General features: G+C 47.1%; 1 protein-coding gene across 2 annotated transcripts; it reads left to right on the forward strand.

Moving 5' to 3' along the window:
* The first annotated feature begins 1321 nt into the window (after positions 1-1321).
* Positions 1322-20074, forward strand: Pigr (polymeric immunoglobulin receptor). 2 transcript variants are annotated; one of them, XM_051203958.1, is made up of 10 exons: positions 1323-1442; positions 8959-9303; positions 11631-12284; positions 13483-13815; positions 14538-14870; positions 16058-16250; positions 16656-16777; positions 17148-17279; positions 17391-17449; positions 18680-20074. In XM_051203958.1, exons 1-10 carry the CDS (start codon positions 1370-1372, stop codon positions 18773-18775), a joined length of 2340 nt encoding a protein of 779 aa, XP_051059915.1. In that variant the 5' UTR covers positions 1323-1369; the 3' UTR covers positions 18776-20074. The 2 variants fall into 2 exon arrangements, with proteins under 2 accessions (XP_051059916.1, XP_051059915.1); XM_051203959.1 differs by lacking the exon at positions 13483-13815 and having other exon boundaries at positions 1322-1442.
* The last annotated feature ends 201 nt before the right edge of the window (positions 20075-20275 follow it).

Consider the following 20275-nt stretch of genomic DNA (forward strand, 5'->3'; position numbering starts at 1 on the left):
GGAACTTCTTCTTAACCATTCCATGGGGGGGGGGGGGGATCGCTTCGTCAGTTCATACAAACAATATCAAACACAGTCTTTGACCAACAAAAGGCATTGTAGCATCCAGTGTTAGCATACCATCAGTGTCTTGGATGCAGCGGAGAGGTTGAGGGCATAGACAAGCCAGGGCTTAGATTCTCCCCCACCTCACACTGCCCATCTCACAGTTAACAGTTGTGCGGCATTTGCAAGTTTTTGTACGCCTTTACAAACACCAGAATTGCTAAACTCCTTCATTCTGTCAGTTTACTCACCACCACCACCCAAAAAAAAAACATGTCAGCCTCCTCCACCTTCAGGGAAATGGGGCCATGTTATAATGTGCTACAGTGATATTTTGTCTATGAGCTAACAAATACAGCTTGCCTGAAGATCAGAGTACAAAGCTAGCCACACTGCCTGTTTCTAGGATCCCAGTTAGCCATAAAGGATAGGCAGCGGTGACAGAGGCACTCGGAAGACAGAGGCAGACCCATCTCTGTTAGTTCAAGGCCAGCCTGGGCTGCACAAAATTGATCCAGTCTAAAAGGGAAACAGTGTTCACACAGAGGTGATCCCAGCACTTGGAGTGACACGCCTTTAATCCCAGCACTGAGGAGGTGGAGACAGGATGGCCTATGGCTGGGTAGAGAGAGGAATATAAGACGGGAGGAGACAGGAGCTCATGGCAATCAAAGCATTTCTGAGGCAGAAGTCTAGGCAGTCAGTCTGAGGATTTGTAGAGACAGATGCAGTCTGAGGATGCAGTTTGAGGTTTCCTAGAGACAGCTTTCAGTCTGAGGATTCGTGGAGAAAGGATCTCTCATTCGGTCTGAGGTAGAGGTAAGAGCTAGTGGCTGGCTGCTCTGCTTCTCTGATCTTTCAGCTTTCAACCCCTACTATCTGACTCCGGGTTTTAGTTATTAAGACCTATTAGAATTTGTGCCACAGTGTTCCCAATACTGTGTCCTGGGTGATGACAAAGAAATGCCATCAATATCACTATCCCAAAGAAACTTAGGTAAGAAATAAAGCGCCTTATGACTATCGAAGAACGCCTATTGTTTGCCGAAGACAGTCTTTGATATTTTTAATATAAACTGACTACATGGCTTCTTCGCGGTATAATTAAAAGGAAGCTTTATATTATAGATAAGAGAGAAAGACGGAGAGCCGGGGGGGGGCAAGAATTGGGAGTTCCTAGCAAAGGAAGATGCCATGCGTACATTCATTTATTAACTCAACAGGAGTTGCACAGTCTCTGGAGACAGGAAGCAAATAGGTGTTACGGAGGAGCGTCTTTCATTTGGTTGTTATCTTCCAGCCCTCACACAAGAAGTCAACCTGAATGGCACAGCCCCCTTGGAAGCCACCAGCAATGAGGTTCTTCGTAGCCACCACTCTCCTGGTCATCCTCCCAGGTGGGTCTGTTGCCCCAACTCCCCAGATCAAGCTCTTTTCTCCTAGACTCCTCGATTCTAGGATCCCAGCTCCACGGAGTCACGGACATCGGAGCCACCCCCAGCAATGTCCCTGTCAACATGTGTACCCCTACGAGACACAATCACACAAGAGGCAATTCAGAAAAGGCGTGTCTAAAAGTGGGTTTTGATGATCACTGGAAATCAGAGACAGGGAGGGAAAGTCCTGATTTTTAAGACGAAGAGTCTGATAGAAGGTCCTCTCTGAAGACTTAGGGAAAAAAAAAAAAGACTTTGACCTTAAATCAAACATCTTTTCTGAATCATGTAATTTGGGGGAAATAAACTAAATTAACTACTTTTCCTCACCCTTAATGGTTTTAGTTTAGTAATGTTTTAGTTTAATAAAAAAAAAAATGGAGAAGAAGAAAAAGGAAATAATCGATAGTAAAAACATAACATCCTGAAAAGTAGTGTTAAGATACCATTAGCTTGTCATTCATTGTCCTTAAAAAATACTATTGTTAATGGGTTACTGTTGTGAAATACAAGAACAATGGGAAAAGACTACAGATTCGATTCAGATCTTAATTAGCCAAATTTATTGTTTTTATAACAGGACAGCTAATCTCTAAGCCAAATAAGAAATATGCTGTACCTGAGTAGATGGGGGAACAGATTTTAAAAGCAAACACCACAATTAATCCACTTCTGCGGAATTTACAACTACTGAAGAACCCCTACCCCAGACATGAAGAACTGTTTCACCCCCCCCCCCCAACAGCAACAGGAGAAACTGCCATTGCCCCTGCTGACAGTGATAAGCATATTTACAGAAGCCAGAACAAGCTGTTAACAATTTCACAACAGTTGCACAATTTAGGGGAGGGGACAAAGGCTCAGAGCTTTTAGGAATTTAGGTCAGAGACCAACAGCTACCAAAGTAGAATTTTCTTAGCCACCACATTCCCCATAAAGATCATATGAATCAAACCGTTGCTTTCTGCACAATCATCGGTTTAAATAGAATTCATTCTTTTTAAGTGTCCATTATCAACCAGTTTAAAGTTCGAAGGCTGACCATATGCCAAGGAATGGTAAAAGATAGGTCTAGCTACGGCGGTCAAAGGGTGGTAAGCCATGGGAAGAGAAAATGGATGGAAACCAGTTAGAGGCTTCATCACACTCTGCTCTTGAACCTAAGCTTTTCTGGACTGTGTTTAATGTTTCTAATATAACTCCCTGGTTGTTGGCATAAAAACAGCATTTTCCACACCCAGACAGCACAAATCTCATCCCTGGTGGTTTTGTAAAAACCATTTCTGCTAGGGAACATACTTGCTTTTCAAGTTGTCCTATAGAATCATTGAGGTGTTGTGTGTCCTGGCCTACTTTGTTGTTTAGTTTTGAAAGTCTGATCTTGAATAATTAAAGCTGATGTTTCCCAAGGCAGCGATCCCTGTTGTCACTAGGAGGGGGTATAAGCCGAGTTACTATTCTTTTTCTTCTAACTAGGCCCTAGCCCTCATAGTGGGAGCGTCCTTTATATACTGCTGTCTACTGTCCTCTCTAGTATACATATCTACTTGGGGAAGGGTACAAGCTAGAATACAGAGATTGTGTAGAGCTTTGCTGCTACACAACTATTGAGGCCAAATGTGCGGGCCTACGGTGTCCTTAAAGGAGCCAGAAATTATATTCTAATATATTCAGACTTACTGGTATACATATGAGGACTATAGGACATAAAGGGAAGCTGAATGATTATAAATTGAAGAGATTAAACAAGTACTTGTTTCTTGGAGGTCTCCTAGGGTGCGCTTACTTTTCTCTGGTTCATAATTTAAATTCTCGGATGGGCTAGTAATTGGGGTAATAGAGAGACTGACCCCTATTCTCACATAAAAAGGAAGCCCAGCGTTGAGGCAAAGTCAATATTCATTTCCAAGGTTAGGGAGGGTATGATTTAATCAAACTGTGTAGTAACATTAAGATCTCAAGCTCAGGGACATCATCGGGAAATGGAGTGAGTCTATTGCTACCATATACAGCTCGGTTGAGATTGAAGTCTGACTTATCACCATGGGTGGAGTGGAGTGGTCCAAGGAGGGAGAAGGACAGGAAGGCACATTCTAATCTTTGGTTAAGGCATCCAAATGGGCCGGGGGGGGGGGGGCACTAAGCCTAACCCTAACCCTTTCTCGTATAGGGAACTCCACAGCCCATTTAAAATTGAAATTCTTGATGTTGAGTTGGAAACCCCAGGACTTGTAAGCCAGGTCTGTGTGCTCAGTTAGTTCCAGGGTTGGGGGGGAGTTCTCACTCCAAAAAGAGGTATGGTCTAGGTGCCCAGAATCCCTTATTCAGACAAACTCAGCCTCACCGTTTGGGTCAGAACAATGATAATCTCGTTGTTGCTGATGTTGATATATTGGCTCATCATCAGCTAGACATATATGAAAAGGGGTTTCATTTATCACATGCTGGGAATGACAGTGACATCGCTTCCAATATATTGCATCTTGGAAATGAGAGATCCCAATCTTTTTCATCCCTGGAGCAGAGAATCCTTGAAGAGGATTAGACCAAATCTAAACACAGGCTGGGAGGCAACATTTTGTAGAACAGGTATTATTTTTCTATTGTCTGACCATGGATATAAGATGCATGGTTCCCATGACAACTCCCAACCCCAAACCTTAACATTTTCAGTGGCTCAAGCATAAAAGATACCTGTCAAGATTCCCAACATCATCATCAGTCTAAGTCCGAGATGCTGATGAACCGCACCTTTTGGTGCCGCTGGTCATCTCCCATTACTCTCCATTTTCACCTTTGTTTTGACCAGTCATGTCTACTTTAAAATGGGAATGGTGGGTCTAAGCCTCAGTCCCCGCTATCTTGATGACCATGGATGTTGTCAGGATTACTGGCTACAGCCCCTTTCAGGAAAGTTCCAGGGTTCTGCTGGGCAGGCAATGGACCCATACCAAGTCCCCAGGTTGGAATCTCTGCTTCTGTTCAGTCAAAAGCAGAGTTAGCGGTGGGGGTGATAGATGATTGGGGACGTCTCAGATGGTCTGCTGCAATGCCTGATAGGACTTAAGGAAGGAATCATGAGACATTTCAATAGTCTGTGGCCTTCCCTTTGCAGGAGTAAGTGGGAGTTGCTGCTAGGCATTATTTCAAATGGTATAGCTTGCCTGGTAGGGATCACCTGGTTCTAAAAAGAACAGTATGGGGCAGCTCTATCCACTCCTTGCCAATTCCTGCCCAGAATTAAATCGGTATCCCTTTAATAGTCCTGTTAACTCTTCCTACCTGTCCTGAGCTCTGGGACTTATAGGTGCAACGTAATTTCCAATGTATTCCTAGAGTTTTAGCGGCTTGCAGAGAGACTTTGGCCATGAAGTCAGCCCATTGTCAGACCCCAAAGAAGAGAGGAGGCCAACCCTGGGAATAATCTCCATCAGTAACTTTTTTTAGTAACTACATTGGCTGTTTCTGACCTTGCAGGAAAGTAGTCTATCCTGAAAAATAAATAAATCTATGAAAGCTAGCAAATGCAAGTAACTAAACCTTGTCGGGGTGACTTCAGTACAGTCCAATTCCCAGTGTTTGTGGGACTAAGTCCCTTCCTTGAACACTCATAGGGATGTGTTTTATTCCCCTTGGGTTCACGTGGGTGCAGATGGCATAGTGGCAGCTAACTTGCTCAACTCTTTCATCGGGGTGGCATAGAAAGTACCTGTCCCTGATTGAGTCTTTTAGTTTGGTCCATCTCAAGTCACCCTGATGGATTTGTGAGAGAAGGGATGAACGCCAAGACTTCTGGTAGGATGGGGCATCTGTCTGGAAGCATCCACCAGGCCTCTGTGTCAGTGGGCCCCTACTGTGTGGCCCATGGAGGGCCACATGTTTGAGGTGGCCCCACTGGGCTCTGTGGCTGCCCTTCCTGCTGAGACATCAGCAAATCTGATGCCTCGGGTTTCTACCAAATCCCCTTTGTGGTGTTCCACACAACGGATAACAGCAAGCTTCTCTGACAGCCAAAAGGCTGCTAAGAGAGCAAAGAACTCCTCCTTGTTTTCGATCTTCTTTTCTGTAGAGGTCAGCAGGCAAGGCACCAGGGACACGTGCAGTGACAAAGGCATAATAGCTGTGGACACAGATGTTGACAGCTCAACCATTTCCCCATCTCAGTGCCGGAGTCAAGGCTATCGGTCCTGCCTTTTGGGCCGATGTCCTTTGTGCCCAGGTTACCTTTGTGAGTGTCACTACAGCCACTCCTGCAAACCTGAACCTGCCTTGTACGTAACGGCTTCCAATGGTGAATAAGGTCACATCTGCCTTCCCAAGGGGCTGGTGTCGGGGTCCAGTTGTCTATATTGCAGGTGGTCAATGATGCAGGCACGGGCATGGGCTGGTTGTCCTTCGGGATCATTCAGGAGGGATTCTGGGTTTCACATAGCAGACGGTGAGAATTTGATCCTTGAACAATAGTGTTGGGGCAGGCAGTGGCCCAGATGCTACCTGGCCATGCTACTGCAACAGGGTCTATGCATTCAGACAAGCACTCCTTGTCTAGGGCCCCAAAGTTTGAGTCAGCATTCCTTTTATCACCCTATTGTTCATCCACAAGTGGAAGTGGTTGTCGGTGTCAGGTGCCGGAGAGCTAGGGCGGGCATCAAGTCCTCCTTGAGCCTTTGGAATGCCTCCTTTTCTGTGTCCTCCCAGCTCACAGGGCCACTTCCTCCCAGGCTCTAAAGTAACAGTTCTGCTATTCCTTCAACACTGGGTATCCACGGTCTGTAGTATCCAACTGTACCCAAGAATTCTCTCAACTGCCTTTTACCTTGTGGCTCAGGAATATTCAGAATAGCTTGGCTCAGCTTGAGGACCGGGTCCTCCTGTTGGATGTCCCCCCTTCCTTCTTGCCTACAATTAGGAGGTTTATTTTTTTCTAATATCCTTTTTTTCTACAGTTTGCACACTGATTCTTCTCCAACATGGATGGGAGCAGATTTGGCCCCCTGGGGTACTTCTGGTTTTTAATTAGTCTCTTTGAACATGGTCATATTATTATCTGGCCAGTCTTTCTTCTCATTTGGATCTCTATTGTTAAGTTTTCTGAGCTATTCCTAACAACCGTGATCTATTCATTCCCTCGAACCCTTTTAATTTCTGTAACTTCCTGCGAGTATTTGGGAATGGCTGGTGACAAAGGCAATATTACTAACCTGCTAGTTTTCTGGGAGCATCCAGATCTATGGAGGTAAATTCCGGGTAATTTTCCCTGAGGTGCTCCAAGAATCCAGCAGGAAATTCATGATGTCCCTGAATTACCTCAGATACTTTTGAGTGATTAGTTGGGACCGCTGCTCTGATTGCAGTGACAAGGCCCACCAATAGGTGTCTAGTGCTGCCTTAACCTTGGTCAATGTTGGGATCCCAGCTTGGTAAAGCTGAGGGCAATATTCGCTCAATCCTTTCTTCTGCATTTGCAGTGGTTACCCCGAACCCATCACAGCCTTCCTGGCTGCAGTCATGATCATATCTTCCTCCTAAGCAGTAGAAAGGGCCCCTAGAAACTGCCCACAATCAGCCAAGATGTGTTGGAAGGTAAAGAAAATAGAGTCCAACAGGCTGAGGAGGGCCTGAGGCATCTCAGAGAAGGGAGGGTTCTAAGTCCTCCAGTTATTCAGGAGACTGGTCAAGAGAAGGAGGTCTGGGCCTCTCATCCCCATAAATTCTTGTGGCTGTGGGGGTGGGAAGCCACTAGGGGCTTCCTCTCTAAGAGAGAGAACAGCTAGGGTAGAGCAGAATCTAGCCTACCTACTCCAAGTGTGTGAAGGTGAGGGCAAGTCAGGATAAATTATGGGGCCCCTCTCATGCACTGGACTGGCTGGATGCATAGGCTATAAAGCGGGGGAAATCCATCACCTTTACATGGGCCAGTACAGAGAGTCCAGGCATTTTACGTAGGTTCCTATTTATTGACTTTGATTTATAGACTTGGTAACTAAAACAGAGGAACCTTGTTTAAGGGCACAACATTGCAGCCATGGAGAGGGCTCAACAAGGAGGGAGAACCAGAAATACATATAAGGGAAGTGCTGTGTGTGGCTAGGGTTCCCTGGGACCACTTCACAGACTCCTGGAAATATGAGGGTTGAAGGACCCTGCATCATCTGGCCATCCCACAGGAAAAGAGGGGTGTTCTAGTTCACAGAGAGTGCAGAGCTTCCAAGGTGACATCTTAACTCCATAGTCCGCCTCATGGAACTCTGGGAAGTATTGCATGCAGCTCAAGGGACACTTGAGCTGCATGCAATACTGTCAACATCTCCTTTTGGCCGCAAAACTTATAAGCATACCAGAAAGTACAAATCCACCAAATGCGAATAATGTAAAAAAAGACAAAACATTCATATAACCAGAGGAGGCAGACACACACATAGAGTGGCCACCTTCACACATAGAGTGGCCAAAAGCCACAGGGGTTCAGGAGGACATCTCCTCTATCCCTGGAGACTGAGTCTACAATCACATTAAATCTCACCCTCTGTGTCTCCCCAGGACTTCCCGAAACAGCTCCCTGAGTGTGCATTAGCCACTTGATTTGCAATTGCCAAACAATTTGTAATTGTTTCAATTTGCAGTCGTCACAGTCTGGGACAACCCACGGCCTCCAAGTCCACAAAACTACTTGCCCCCATCTAGGGCTGTTTGCTGCTGGGCCTCCCAGTTGTGGTATTTGCCCCCAACTAGGGCTGCCTCTGACTAATGATTCTTTAATTTGTGGCAGCCATGGTTTCTGATGCCCCTGAGTCTCCAAGTCTGCCTTAGACTTGCCCCCACTCGGGGCCTATCCTGGATCCCTATCCCTGAGTCTGGGGGTCCCCCAGGATCTTGCTGGGACCTCTAAAAATGTTGTGGAGTTTGAGACCCCTGGGAAAAGGTCACAGACTCAATCACAGATATAACTAGCCAAAACTATTATTTATGCTGGCAGGGCAGGTATCGCTAAGCCAAATCAGAAATGTGCCACACCTGAACAGATGGGGGAAAGGGTTTTAAAGGTGACCATCATAATTACTCTACTTCTGCAGAATTTATAGCTACACGAGAAACTGCCATTCCCCCGTCCACAGAGATAAGCATGTTTACAGAAGCCAGAACAAACTGTTAATCATTTCACAACAGTTGCACAAGTTAGGGGAGGGGACCAGGGGTCAGAGCTCTTAGAAATTCAGATCAGAGGCCAACAGCTCCTAAAGTGGATGCCTGATACAAAATGAAATGACTTACTTATCACATCACTATTAAAATGGAACCAAAGTATGATTAAGAAGCCATTTGATTTCATACAATTTTGTGTGGCTGTCGAATTATGTAAATAACTAGGGAATGCATATTAATTAGAAAACCATATTCCTCCTGATGAGCTATATGGATCATTTCATCCCATTTGGCCTCCCTCAGTTCTTAAAACTCTTGCCTTCTGTTCCCACAGCGGTCTTCACAAAAAGCCCCATATTTGGTCCCCAGGATGTGAGTAGTGTGGTAGGTACCTCGGTGTCCATCACATGCTACTATCCAGCCACCTCTGTCAACCGGCACAGCCGGAAGTACTGGTGCCGGCAAGGAGCCAGCGGCCTCTGCACAACCCTCATCTCTTCAAATGGCTACGTCTCCAAGGAGTATGCAGACAGAGCCCACCTCATCAACTTCCCAGAGAATAACACATTTATGATTAACATCGAGCAGCTCACTCAGAATGACACTGGGAGCTATAAATGTGGTCTGGGCACCAGTAACCGAGGCCTGTTCTTTGAAGTCAGCTTGGAGGTCAGCCAAGGTAAGAATCCAGGCTCCCTAGGATTCTGGGGGAAAACAGTTTCAATCAATTCAGGTACAATGCGAGCTTACCTGAGGAAGATACCTCTTAGAGAAGGGTATCCTCACATAAAGGCTAAAGTCTCCCTCCTAAGGCAAAGGCTCTTCATATCAACACATATGAAGCAAATCTGGGGGAAGTGGATGAAATTTCCTATGTCTTCTGGATCTCTAACAAGCATCTTAGGCTTAAATGGGTACCAGAAGGACAGCTTTTGTTGTGTGTGATAGAGTTGAGACATGATGTCTGTCAGGTCCAAAGGAAACTCCTTTTTCCCCAAATTCTGAAGAAAAGACAAAAGCCATCATTCCTCAGGAACTTGTGAAACCAGTTCTCTTCTGCTAAAGGAGCCATTTCCCTTACCACTGACAGAAGGACAAATGGCCATTTGAGGAGTCTATTAGCATACTGAAGCAAATTCTGGCTTCCAGGCTCCCTATCACAAGTACCTGTTCTACACTTCAAAGGGGTGGGCCAGGATGGCAGCACAGCTGTACTCTCCCTCATATCTACAATTAAAATCTTCTGCTTAACCTTACCTTGAAGCAGTGACGTCATCAGTTTATAGAACACCTATAGCACCCAATGAGGTAGAAAATACACCAAGAGAGTTTTTAAGAATCCTTACATTCCTACCACAATGTTCCTTTACATCAAGGCTTTCGGGCCACAGAAGACTTCATTATAAAGGGATTTTAGTGGGCTCCATTAGAACTATCAGCATGAATTAGATTCTTTTTAACTGGTGTCTAGGCCCCTGAAGGGGTTGGCCTCTTAACAAACCCACTGTGATTGAAAGAAGAGAGGCAGATAAAGGTTTTCTGACTACAGTTAAAAGAGAAAACTCAAGGGAGGAAATTCACAGGGGCTCTGAGGATATGCATTGCTCTTTGGGATGCATGTGCCACAGGAAAGTCGTTCCTGTGCTCATGGAGAGTCATAACACCACAGATCCCCAAGAGGTAAGGAGTATTCACAGTTGACCCCATCTAGATACCTTGAAGAGTACTGCAGGGAATACAGGCTCCAAGTTAAACACGTCCAATAGCAGACTCTGCTTTTTAAGGCAGCCCAGACTATTTGGAATATTATCTTTAGACAATTCATGTTCAATTCCGTTAGTTTCTGCACATTTTAATTTAGCACCTACCAAACAAGATGTTGTGCTAGTCATAGCAGAGAGGGAAATGTGAAGAAAATAAATGTGTCCTCCCTCCAGTCTACCGAGGTAGAGCCTGCCCTGGATACGATGACTGACGAAGAGGTTCACAAGGGGAAACTAGTCCAAGCCTAGGGAAACCCTTCCTGAGAAGATGGAAGTCAGGCCGGGCCCTGGAAGAGGAAATGGATGGGTGTTTGCTAGCTTCACTCATAAAAGCTGTAGCCAACACCTCCACAACAAAGACAGGTTAACAAGAGATCACATAGCTTCATCTAACCAAGTTCATTTTAAGTTTAACTAATTATGTTATGACTATGAGTGTTTTGTAAGCAAATATTTCTATGTGCCAAATGTTTTCTTGGTACTCAAAGAGGCCAGGAGAGATGTCAGATCCCATGGGATTGGAGTTGCAGATGGTTGTGAGCCACTGTATGGGTTCCAGGAATTGAACCCTGGTCCTGAAAAAGCAGCCAGGGTTCTTAACTGCTGAGCCATCTCTCCAGCCCCCTGTTTATTGAAGTTATGCTATCATAGGAACCTTCACAACGGCCATGCAAAGATCTGGTTCCTATGCAACTTTTATGTTGGGTTCCATGAAGCAGGGGTGGCCATGCAGAGATGAAACCAAACAGGAATGACTAGTGGCAGGAGACTGAGCGGAAATCCCAGCAAGGCCCATCTGTCCCAATTCTTCTTGGCCCCTCAGCTGTCATGCTTCCTTTGGGGTGTGAGGCAGCGAAGACCTTGATATATAGAATGACATGTCAGGAGTTTCTGTCTGCCCCATTGTTAACAAAGAAAAATGGGAAGGTTAAAGTATTATTTTTAGGGTTTGTGAATAGCTAGGGTAAAGAGGTTATTATGGTCTGCCTTGGAGAAGAGGAATTCTGGTTTCTAGGGCTTGCCTTTCGGGACAATGGAGTGAAAATCAAAGTGTGGGAGAAAGTCAAAAATAAAACCCTTGCTTTGGAGGCCTTTGTTTTGGTGCATCATTGTGTAAGTTCCAACAGAAAAATTCTGACAGTGTTCCTCTAGGGAGGCCCACCCAGATCCCTCACTAGGAATAGCAAATGGCTCTATGTTACAAACAAAAGTTATAATTTTCCCCCTGTTCTTCATTCCTCAGCTCCTGACTTCCCAATTGACACTCATGTCTACACAAAGGACCTGGGTAGAAACGTGACCATCGACTGCCCTTTCCAAAAGGAGAACGCTCATAGCAAGAAATCCTTATGTAAGAAAATAGGTCAGACCTGTGAACTTGTCATTGACTCTACTGAATATGTGAATCCCAAGTATAAGGATAGAACACGTCTTTCTATGAAAGGGACCAACCCAAAATTATTCAATGTCGACATTAATTACCTAAGACTCAGTGATGCTGGGCTGTATGTTTGCCAGGCTGGGGAAGACTCTAGTGCTGATAGAAAGAATGTTGACCTCCAGGTACTAGAGCCTAAGCCAGAGCTGGTTTACGGAGATCTGAGAGCCTCGGTGGCTTTTGACTGTGATTTGGGCCGTGAGGTGGCACACGAAGCCAAATATCTGTGCAGGATGAACAAGGAAACTTGTGATCTGATCATCAACACCCTGGGGCAGAGAGATCCAGCCTTTGAGGGCAGGATCCTGCTAACCCGCAAGGACAACAATGGCCGTTTCAGTGTGTTGATCACAGGCCTGAGGAAGGAAGATGCAGGACACTACCTGTGTGGAGCCCACAGTTCTGGTCTGCCCCAAGAAGGCTGGCCCATCCAAGCTTGGCAACTCTTTGTAAATGAAGGTGAGACCCTCCAAAAGGCAAGCAAGATGGGATGGCATGGGTTAGCAGATGAGACTCTAGCTCAACTCTCTGATACGCCCATCGATGTTCACGTCAGTCAGTGGTATCTACTCGCTGGAAAGTCTTGAACTAAGTGGGAGGCAGTTCAGGAGAGCTAGGAAATGCAGCCTCTGCGTTATGTTAGTTCCCAACAGTCCCTCTGCATTATCAAGGGTCTAGTGATGGTTACCCTTGGGTAGCAAGAATAAGGAAAGTAGAACCCCAGCTGGAGGCTTGACTATAGATGGGACTCAGTACCATGGTAGGGCCCACATCCTCTCCCCAGCCCACCTAACTCCATAGAAATTGTATACCACAACCCTCACACCCAGATGGGAGAACACTGGCATACCATAACCTTAAAGCTTCCAGGAAAGCAGTACCCTAGCATCTAGATGTTCCACTCACACAGCTCTAAGGGTTGTTAGTTATTTGGAGCATCCACCACAAGCTACCAACAAGGCAGAACAATTCAACCCATGCTGCCTTTCCCCCGGGAGCACAGTGTACAGACTAGCCCTCCTGAGAAGCAGCAATCCAGTACTTGCAGTTCAAAGTACCTGTCCTTATGGCTTTCCTTTAAGGGGACAATGTTCCTGACACCATCTTCCTGGCCAACTCTGGGTCTTCATCAGCATCCCTGACATTGTCCGTCACCATGGGTTCCCCCTAGACCTCTGCATTAGCTTTTGTTTTCTTGAAGGTGACTCTTGGGGTCTTCACTGAAATCATGCCTCATTGTTTTAGCTTCTATTTTAAGGTATACCTATTCCAAATATATTTTCTTAAACTAGGTACACTGCATCAAGCCATATTGTAGGTTATGCTAAGAAGCAGATTGAAAGCATACCTAGAGGAAGAGTCTGTAAGCGTTCCTCTTACAGTTAAATAAGTGAAGAGTCTCTCCTAAATACCATTCATTCCTGACTGAGAATGGAATAGGAAGAGAGCAAAGAGACCCCACATTGACCTCACTGGAGACTGGATAGCTACAGACTCAGACATAAATACAATCTATTTCATTTTCCGAGGAAGAGGAGGTGATTTGTCTAAACTTTCCTATTCCCATGGCAGATGCCCCGGGAAGAAAAGTTGCCTGGGGCATGCAAGGGTATTTGGGTATTTCTGTCCTTTCACGCCTCCCCATTTGTCCTTCCAGAGTCTACCATGCCCCCTAGTCGCTCTGTGGTAAAGGGTGTCACAGGAGGCTCTGTGGCTATAGTCTGTCCCTACAACCCCAAGGAAAGCAACAGCCTCAAGTACTTGTGTCGCTGGGAAGCGGATGGAAACGGACACTGCCCGGTGCTCGTAGAGAGCCAGGGGGTGGTGCATGAACAGTACGAGGGCCGACTGGCACTGTACGATCAGCCGGGCAACGGTACCTACACTGTCATCCTCAACCAGCTCACCCCCCAGGATGCTGGCTCCTACTGGTGTCTCACCGACGGTGACTCTCGCTGGAGAAGCACTGTAGAACTCCAAGTTTCTGAAGGTGAGAGTTGACATGGAGCAGGTGGCCATGGGATGCTCAAGACTGTTGCAGCAGCAGCAGCTTCATCTATGCCCTGGACATCTTTCCTGCGATGCCACCTCCATCCACGCTGGTGCAGGAAGGAGCCACTTGTCCAGAGGTCACATTTGCACACCCATAACCAGCAAGCACCCCCTTCTCTTTCAATCATCATTTGCAACACTTCCTGATATCAAATACTAGCCTCTTTTGCTGCAGATAGATGCCCCCTGGAGTAGAGTATTGAACATGTTCTTTGTACTAAGCCTAGAAAAAAAAAAAAATAAGTAGAGAAAAGTAAGGGGCTGGGTGTGGTGGCGCACGCCTTTAATCCCAGCACTCAGGAGGCAGAGGCAGAGGGAGGCAAATCGCTGTGAGTTCCAGACCAGCCTGGTCCATGAAGCAAGTTCCAGGACAGCTAGGGAGAGAAACTCTGTCACAAAACAAACAAACAAAAGCAAGCAAGAAAAGCAAGGGAGCAAAGAGAAGCCACCGAGCAAGGCTGTATGTTCTATGCCAAACTCTGGGCTGACAGACACAGTGGTCATCAATAGTCATTCCATTAGCGTATCCTCTGCATCTTACGTATTCAGAACCGTGTATCATAATGCTACCTTCGGAGGAAAAGCACGTGGCATACCAAAACCGCCCCTTTCCTTCCCCTGCAGCATCTCCAAGCCTCAATTTCTGTGTCTGTTTGCCAGCTACAGGGACGCCAAACCTCGAGGTGACACCACAGAATGTGATTGCAGTGCCAGGACAGGCCCTCACGCTCTCCTGCCACTATACATGCAAATACTACTCCCAGGAGAAATACTGGTGCAAATGGAGCAACGAGGGCTGCCACACCCTGCCTAGCCTCGACAAAGCGGCCCGCCTGCCCTCTGTGAGCTGTGACCCGAACAATCAGGTCATCTCCATGACCCTGAACCCAGTCAAGAAGGAAGATGAAGGCTGGTACTGGTGTGGGGTGAAGAAAGGCCAGGCCTACGGAGAAACTACAGCCATCTATGTAGCAGTTGAAGAGAAGACAGGGGGTAAGTCTCCAAGTGCAGTCAGTGGCCACAGCACCCCATGGCATGGCTGATCAAAGGCCCCTGACTAAAAGCTTCCCCATCAGGAACAACCACCGGGTTTTGCTATGAGAGGAAAGGAGTAGGGAAGCAAATAACAGGAGCTTTTCTGACTAATCTCACTAATAAGACAAGTCTCACACCAGAGTGAAGCCCCCTCTCCATCCAGAAATTCTGCAGAGCAATTTCAGAGTCACACTGGCATCAGCACACTGATCCGCCTCCATCTGCCTAAGACTGCTCTCCAGAGATGGCCAGGGACCTACACCTGGACCAAGACCACTAAGGCACAGGACTGAGAGTGTAGCTTGCATTATTAGAACATGTGCTTAGCATGCACAATGCCCTGGGTTCAATTCCTGGTACCAAAAGAATGAAGGGGGAGAAACAATTAAGGCAAGCTCATCTGGTAAGTTTGTATTCCCAGCCCCTGTTTATAATGCCATAGGAGCCAGGTAGTAGGTAGTAGTTCACGCCTTTAATCCCAGCACTTGGGAGAGAGAGGCAGGTGGATCTCTGTGAGTTTGAGGACAGCCTGGTCTACAGAGTTAATTCCAGGACAGCCAAAGCTATTACACAGAGAAAATCCTGTCTTGGAAAAACGGCACGCGCGCGAGCACACTCACTCACTCACTCACACACACACACACACACACACACACACACAGAGAGAGAGAGAGAGAGACAGAGAGAGAGAGAGAGAGAGAGAGAGAGAGAGTCATATAAGATATCTTGTATGATGAGGGCTTTTTAGCCCCTAGATATCTCAGGAAGTCTGAGTCCAGCAAGACTGGCTCACTAGAAACCATTGACATGCTGCTGCCTGGAGGTAGCCCTAGAACAGGATTTGATGCTGAGAAAATCTCTCTGTCAGCCTTTGTCACAGATGGATCTGTTACATAGAACCTTGACGATGGAAATTAGCTTGGTAAGAATAGGGTAGAGAACTGGGTAGAGGGAATCATGGGGTGGGGGCAGTAAGAGGAGAAATAATGTCTGGAGTCTAGAGAAGGTCTTCACTACCAAGTCTAGTGCTAGCCCCGGAGCCCTTCCCAGAAGCTTTGAGGTCTCGCGCTGTGATTTCACCCTAACCCTCAGGCATAAGAACACAGAGGAAAAACCATAACAGCCTTTGCTTTGCTGTGCTTCAGGGTCACGCCAAGTCAGCCCATTGGATGCAAACGCACCTGCCAACGTTGCTCCAGAAGAAGAGGTAGTTGAATCGGGTGTCAGTGAGAATGAGAACAAAGCCATTCCAAACCCCAACCTTCTGGAAGAGGAAAGAGAGATAGACGGTGTGGGAGACCAAGCTCAGGAGAACAGAGCAGCTGTGGATGCTGGCAGGTGAGTAGATTCTCCAGCCGGACAACATTCCAGAAGCCAAGCCCCAAGTCTGGGGCACTAGAACCAAGAAGCAAAGTGGGAAGAGACTAGTAGTAGACAGTCAGCTCTCACAGCCTTGGCTTATGCTTGCCAAGGGAGGAGAAGGTGCACATTCCATCTCCCATGGCTGGAGAAGTCCAGTTCAATATCTGAAGCCCGGAATATAGAGAAGGCCAGGTGCTTGCTTTGCTGGCTTGGGGGCATGGAGGGGGGGGGGTCCTTAGCAAAACAGACTTAAGAACTGCATCCAAAAGATAGAGTAGATAGATAGTCTAAGGGTGGGGGACCTCTAGTCTAAGGGGGGGCCATCCTGCACATCCTGAGGATCTCCCTGTCAGTGATGGACTGACTCAATCCCTCTTGCAGTGCTGATGGACACAAAGGGACCTCCAAAGTGCTGTTCTCCACCCTGGTGCCCCTGGGTCTGGTGCTGGCAGTGGGTGCTGTGGCTGTGTGGGTGGCAAGAGTCCGACACCGGAAGAATGTGGGTAAGTACCCAGAATGCTCCCCACCTCACCTCCGGTTCGGCTACTCAGCCAGGTGACTCAGGCATAGCCCATTTCATCCCTCCATTTCTTTGTGGCTCAAGACAGGGCAATAGCCACCTTCCACAGTGCTGATTTAAGCTAGAATGGAGTGCTGCAAACTGAGTCACAGATTGGCAAAGGTCCTAGAGTCTTGACTGCCCCAGAAAGGGAGTCAGACTATTTCCATTTGGATTTGGAGGCAAGCATCAAGAGGTACCACTCCTTGGTGTTGCTTGGGCTGTGGCATGTGGCAGGTCTTCCCAGGCAAAGCAGCACATCCCGCTCTCCTTAATCACGGCCCTACCCTCACACCCAGTCCTCTGTCCAACAGACCGGATGTCAATCAGCAGCTACAGGACAGACATCAGCATGGCAGACTTCAAGAACCCCAGGGATGTGGGAGGCAATGTGAACATGGGGGCCTCTCCGGATACCCAGGAGACAGATCTCGAAAGGAAAGATGGTATGTATTTTGAGAATGCTTAGCCCTTGGGAGGGGAGAACTGGACCTGTTCCCATCTGAAGGAACAGAGATGGTTAGGACTAAGGACACACACTCTCTCTCTCCATGCAGAAATCGTGACTACCACTGAGGTTGCCACGGAGCCAGAAGAATCCAAGAAGGCAAAACGGGTAAGGAAGAAGGGGTATATCCCACTGCATGACAGGGAATTCGGACTGCGGTTAGATATCAGAACAAAAAATCATCCCCATCTGGAGATTAACCCCCAAACAGGGAAGACGGCACAAATTCTGTATTTGAGAGGATTTTCTGAGAAGGAGACAGATCCGTCAGTGTGAAGCCTCAGAAGGAGGGGGCTCAGTTGCAGGCTGTGAACCCAATGATGGGGTCACAGGCGGAGGGTCACATGTTAAATGGTGAGGACTGAGTGGGTGATCTTCCTGAGCTACGGCCGGGGCCTTAGGGTTTTCCCATTTTCCCATGGCCACACATCCTCCTTCAAAACCTTCCTCAGGACTCACCTCTGGCCTGGCTGGAAGACATTTATGCACAGTGGGCACCTTGATCATCACCGGAAGCCTTTGCCCACCTCAACCAGTATCGTGAAACCCCAGAAGAGGCAGCTCCTGCCACTGGGTTGCAAATTGTCCTCCTCCCTTGTCTCCCAGAGTCTCCTTATGAGGCATATTGCGGGTTACTGATACTTTTTACTGTATCTGCTCCCCCTCATCCCATCAGAGATCCTGCATTGAGCAGAGTCAGGATGTGGGCTTAGTCCTAGGGATGAGTCCCTGCCATCTGGACAGTGCTAAAAAGAAAAAAAAAGAAAGAAAGGAAGGAAGGAAGGAAGGAAGGAAGGAAGGAAGGAAGAAAGAAAGAAAGAAAGAAGGAAAGAAAGGAAGGAAGGAAGGAAGGAAGGAAGGAAGGAAGGAAGAAAGAAAGAAAGAAAGAAGGAAAGAAAGAAAGAAAGAAAGAAAGAAGGAAAGAAAGAAAGAAAGAAAGAAGGAAGGAAAGAAAGAAAGAAAGAAGGAAGGAAAGAAAGAAAGAAAGAAAGAAAGAAGGAAGAAAGAAAGAGACCTCTCTAGGGTGGCAGAAAGAGAAAACACAGGGCACCTTGGCCGCCAACGACCGAGGCCGCCTCACCTGTGGACAGCAATAGCTTCTGGGGACAGCCCCCACCAACAGAGGGTGTTCCACTCCACTTTGCATAAGGGGGTAGGGAGATAGTGGGAGATATTTTTAGATGCTGCAACTTTCCATTTCTCAAAATTTAGCTCTTCCTGCTGAGCATGGGGCCTGATGACAGTAAAGGTCTCAGAAGTGTGTGTTGCTCCAGCAGAACTCCACATGCATGTCACTCTTCTGGCTCATCTACTAATGCCTCTCCTATTGCTCCCCAGTCATCCAAGGAGGAAGCTGACCTGGCCTACTCAGCGTTCTTGCTCCAGTCCAGCACCATCGCTGCACAGGTCCACAATAGTCCCAAGGAAGCCTAGGGGTGCGGAGCGCCTTACCCTTGCCTGTGACAATCAACTGAGAATCATACTGACCCCCTGGCAGCCTGCGCTCACTCATTGTCTCCTAGGCTTTGCCCTCCTTTCCTCAGACTCACGCTGGTCCCTTCCTCGGTTGTCAAAGCCTGGCCTCGCTGTACCTGTTTGGGAGGTGTGAGGAGTTCGGACCTGCAGCTTTTCTCTGTTAAAAGGTTAACTAAGGTGGAAGTAAGGAGTCAAGCCTGAGAGACATTTCTGAGAGAAGAGGTTCAGAGTTAGGGCTCTCCTCAGGAGGGAGAGCCATTTGAAGCCTCTTACATCATATGATGGCATGTCAGTGCAAGTCTTCTCTCCTCCATCTCTCCCTTCCTCTCTTCTCCATTCAAAAGACACATCTGAAAACGTAGTAGAATCCAGGTGCCTACGAAATGCTGAGTCCCAGGCCAGAACCTGGGACTACACATCATCGGAAGAGACCCCATCTTCTCCCAGACCCTGTCTTTTCACTAAGACATGGCACCATTACCAGGCATAGCTCCTACCTCTGCACCTAACAGTCTGAGGCACAACTAAGTCATAAGGACACCACCTTTTTCCGATGGAAGAGACTTGCTCTAGGGCATCCATGAGATAAACTAGTGTCCCACCAGATTTGGTAACTCCTGGCTGTTGGCCTGGGGTCTGCCTTCAAGACCTCTGCCTTTATCGGAGGGCAAGTGTTGGCATGAGGAAGTTAAGAGGAACTGAGTAAAGTGGGCATGATGGTGTACACACGCAATCCCAGCATTCAAGAGGTGGATAGGATCAGAAGTTCAAGGTCACCCTTGGCTACATAGGGAGTTTGAGGCCAGCCTGGGATACATAAAGACCTTGTTCCAAAGCAGAAAGAGGAGGAAGAGAGGGAGGAGGAGAAGAGAAGAAGGAGAAGGAGAAGGAGAAGGAGAAGGAGAAGAAGAAGAAGAAGAAGAAGAAGAAGAAGAAGAAGAAGAAGAAGAAGAAGAAGAAGAAGAAGAAGAAGAAGAAGAAGAAGAAGAAATACAAATGGATCTTTCTCTGGTGCAGCCTTTCCCCTTCCTGTCACTCATGTGGACCTCAGATAAAGGAACAAACACTCTCAGCCTCATGTGTTTGGAGAGTTTTGAGTAGACAGGAAGAAGGCACAGCCCGGGAGCAGCTGTTCTTCTAAGCGTCGAATGAAAAGACTGTTTCCCTCTGAGCTCCGCACATTGAACCAGCACCTACAGGCTGAAACCAGCAAATCAGAAAAAACAATTAATAATTAAAGTCTATGATTGCTACCAAGGAGGCTCGGGCTGCATTTGTCCCCCACACCTTAGCTCCTACTTCAGGTGCCCCAGGAGAAGTGTTCCAACCAACAAACTCAGCCTTTACGAAGGCTGAGCTGAAGGGGTTTTGAGAATATTGCCTTGGGGACATAATGCTCTTAGTTGTGCTCAGTCAGTCCTCCTGCTCTCCTCTGGGGCTGCCAACTGCAGCACTTAG

Source organism: Phodopus roborovskii, unplaced genomic scaffold (genome assembly GCF_943737965.1).
Source record: "Phodopus roborovskii unplaced genomic scaffold, PHOROB, whole genome shotgun sequence".
In the NCBI taxonomy this organism is placed as follows: Eukaryota; Metazoa; Chordata; class Mammalia; order Rodentia; family Cricetidae; genus Phodopus; species Phodopus roborovskii.

Bases quoted from the DNA above. Each gene is read 5' to 3' on its own strand.
- Pigr (XM_051203958.1), top strand. From the start codon at position 1,370: ATGGCACAGCCCCCTTGGAAGCCACCAGCAATGAGGTTCTTCGTAGCC. The intron at 9,304-11,630 runs GTAAGAATCCAG...TTCATTCCTCAG, and splicing joins CAGCTTGGAGGTCAGCCAAG to CTCCTGACTTCCCAATTGAC. The intron at 16,251-16,655 runs GTGAGTAGATTC...TCCCTCTTGCAG, and splicing joins GCAGCTGTGGATGCTGGCAG to TGCTGATGGACACAAAGGGA.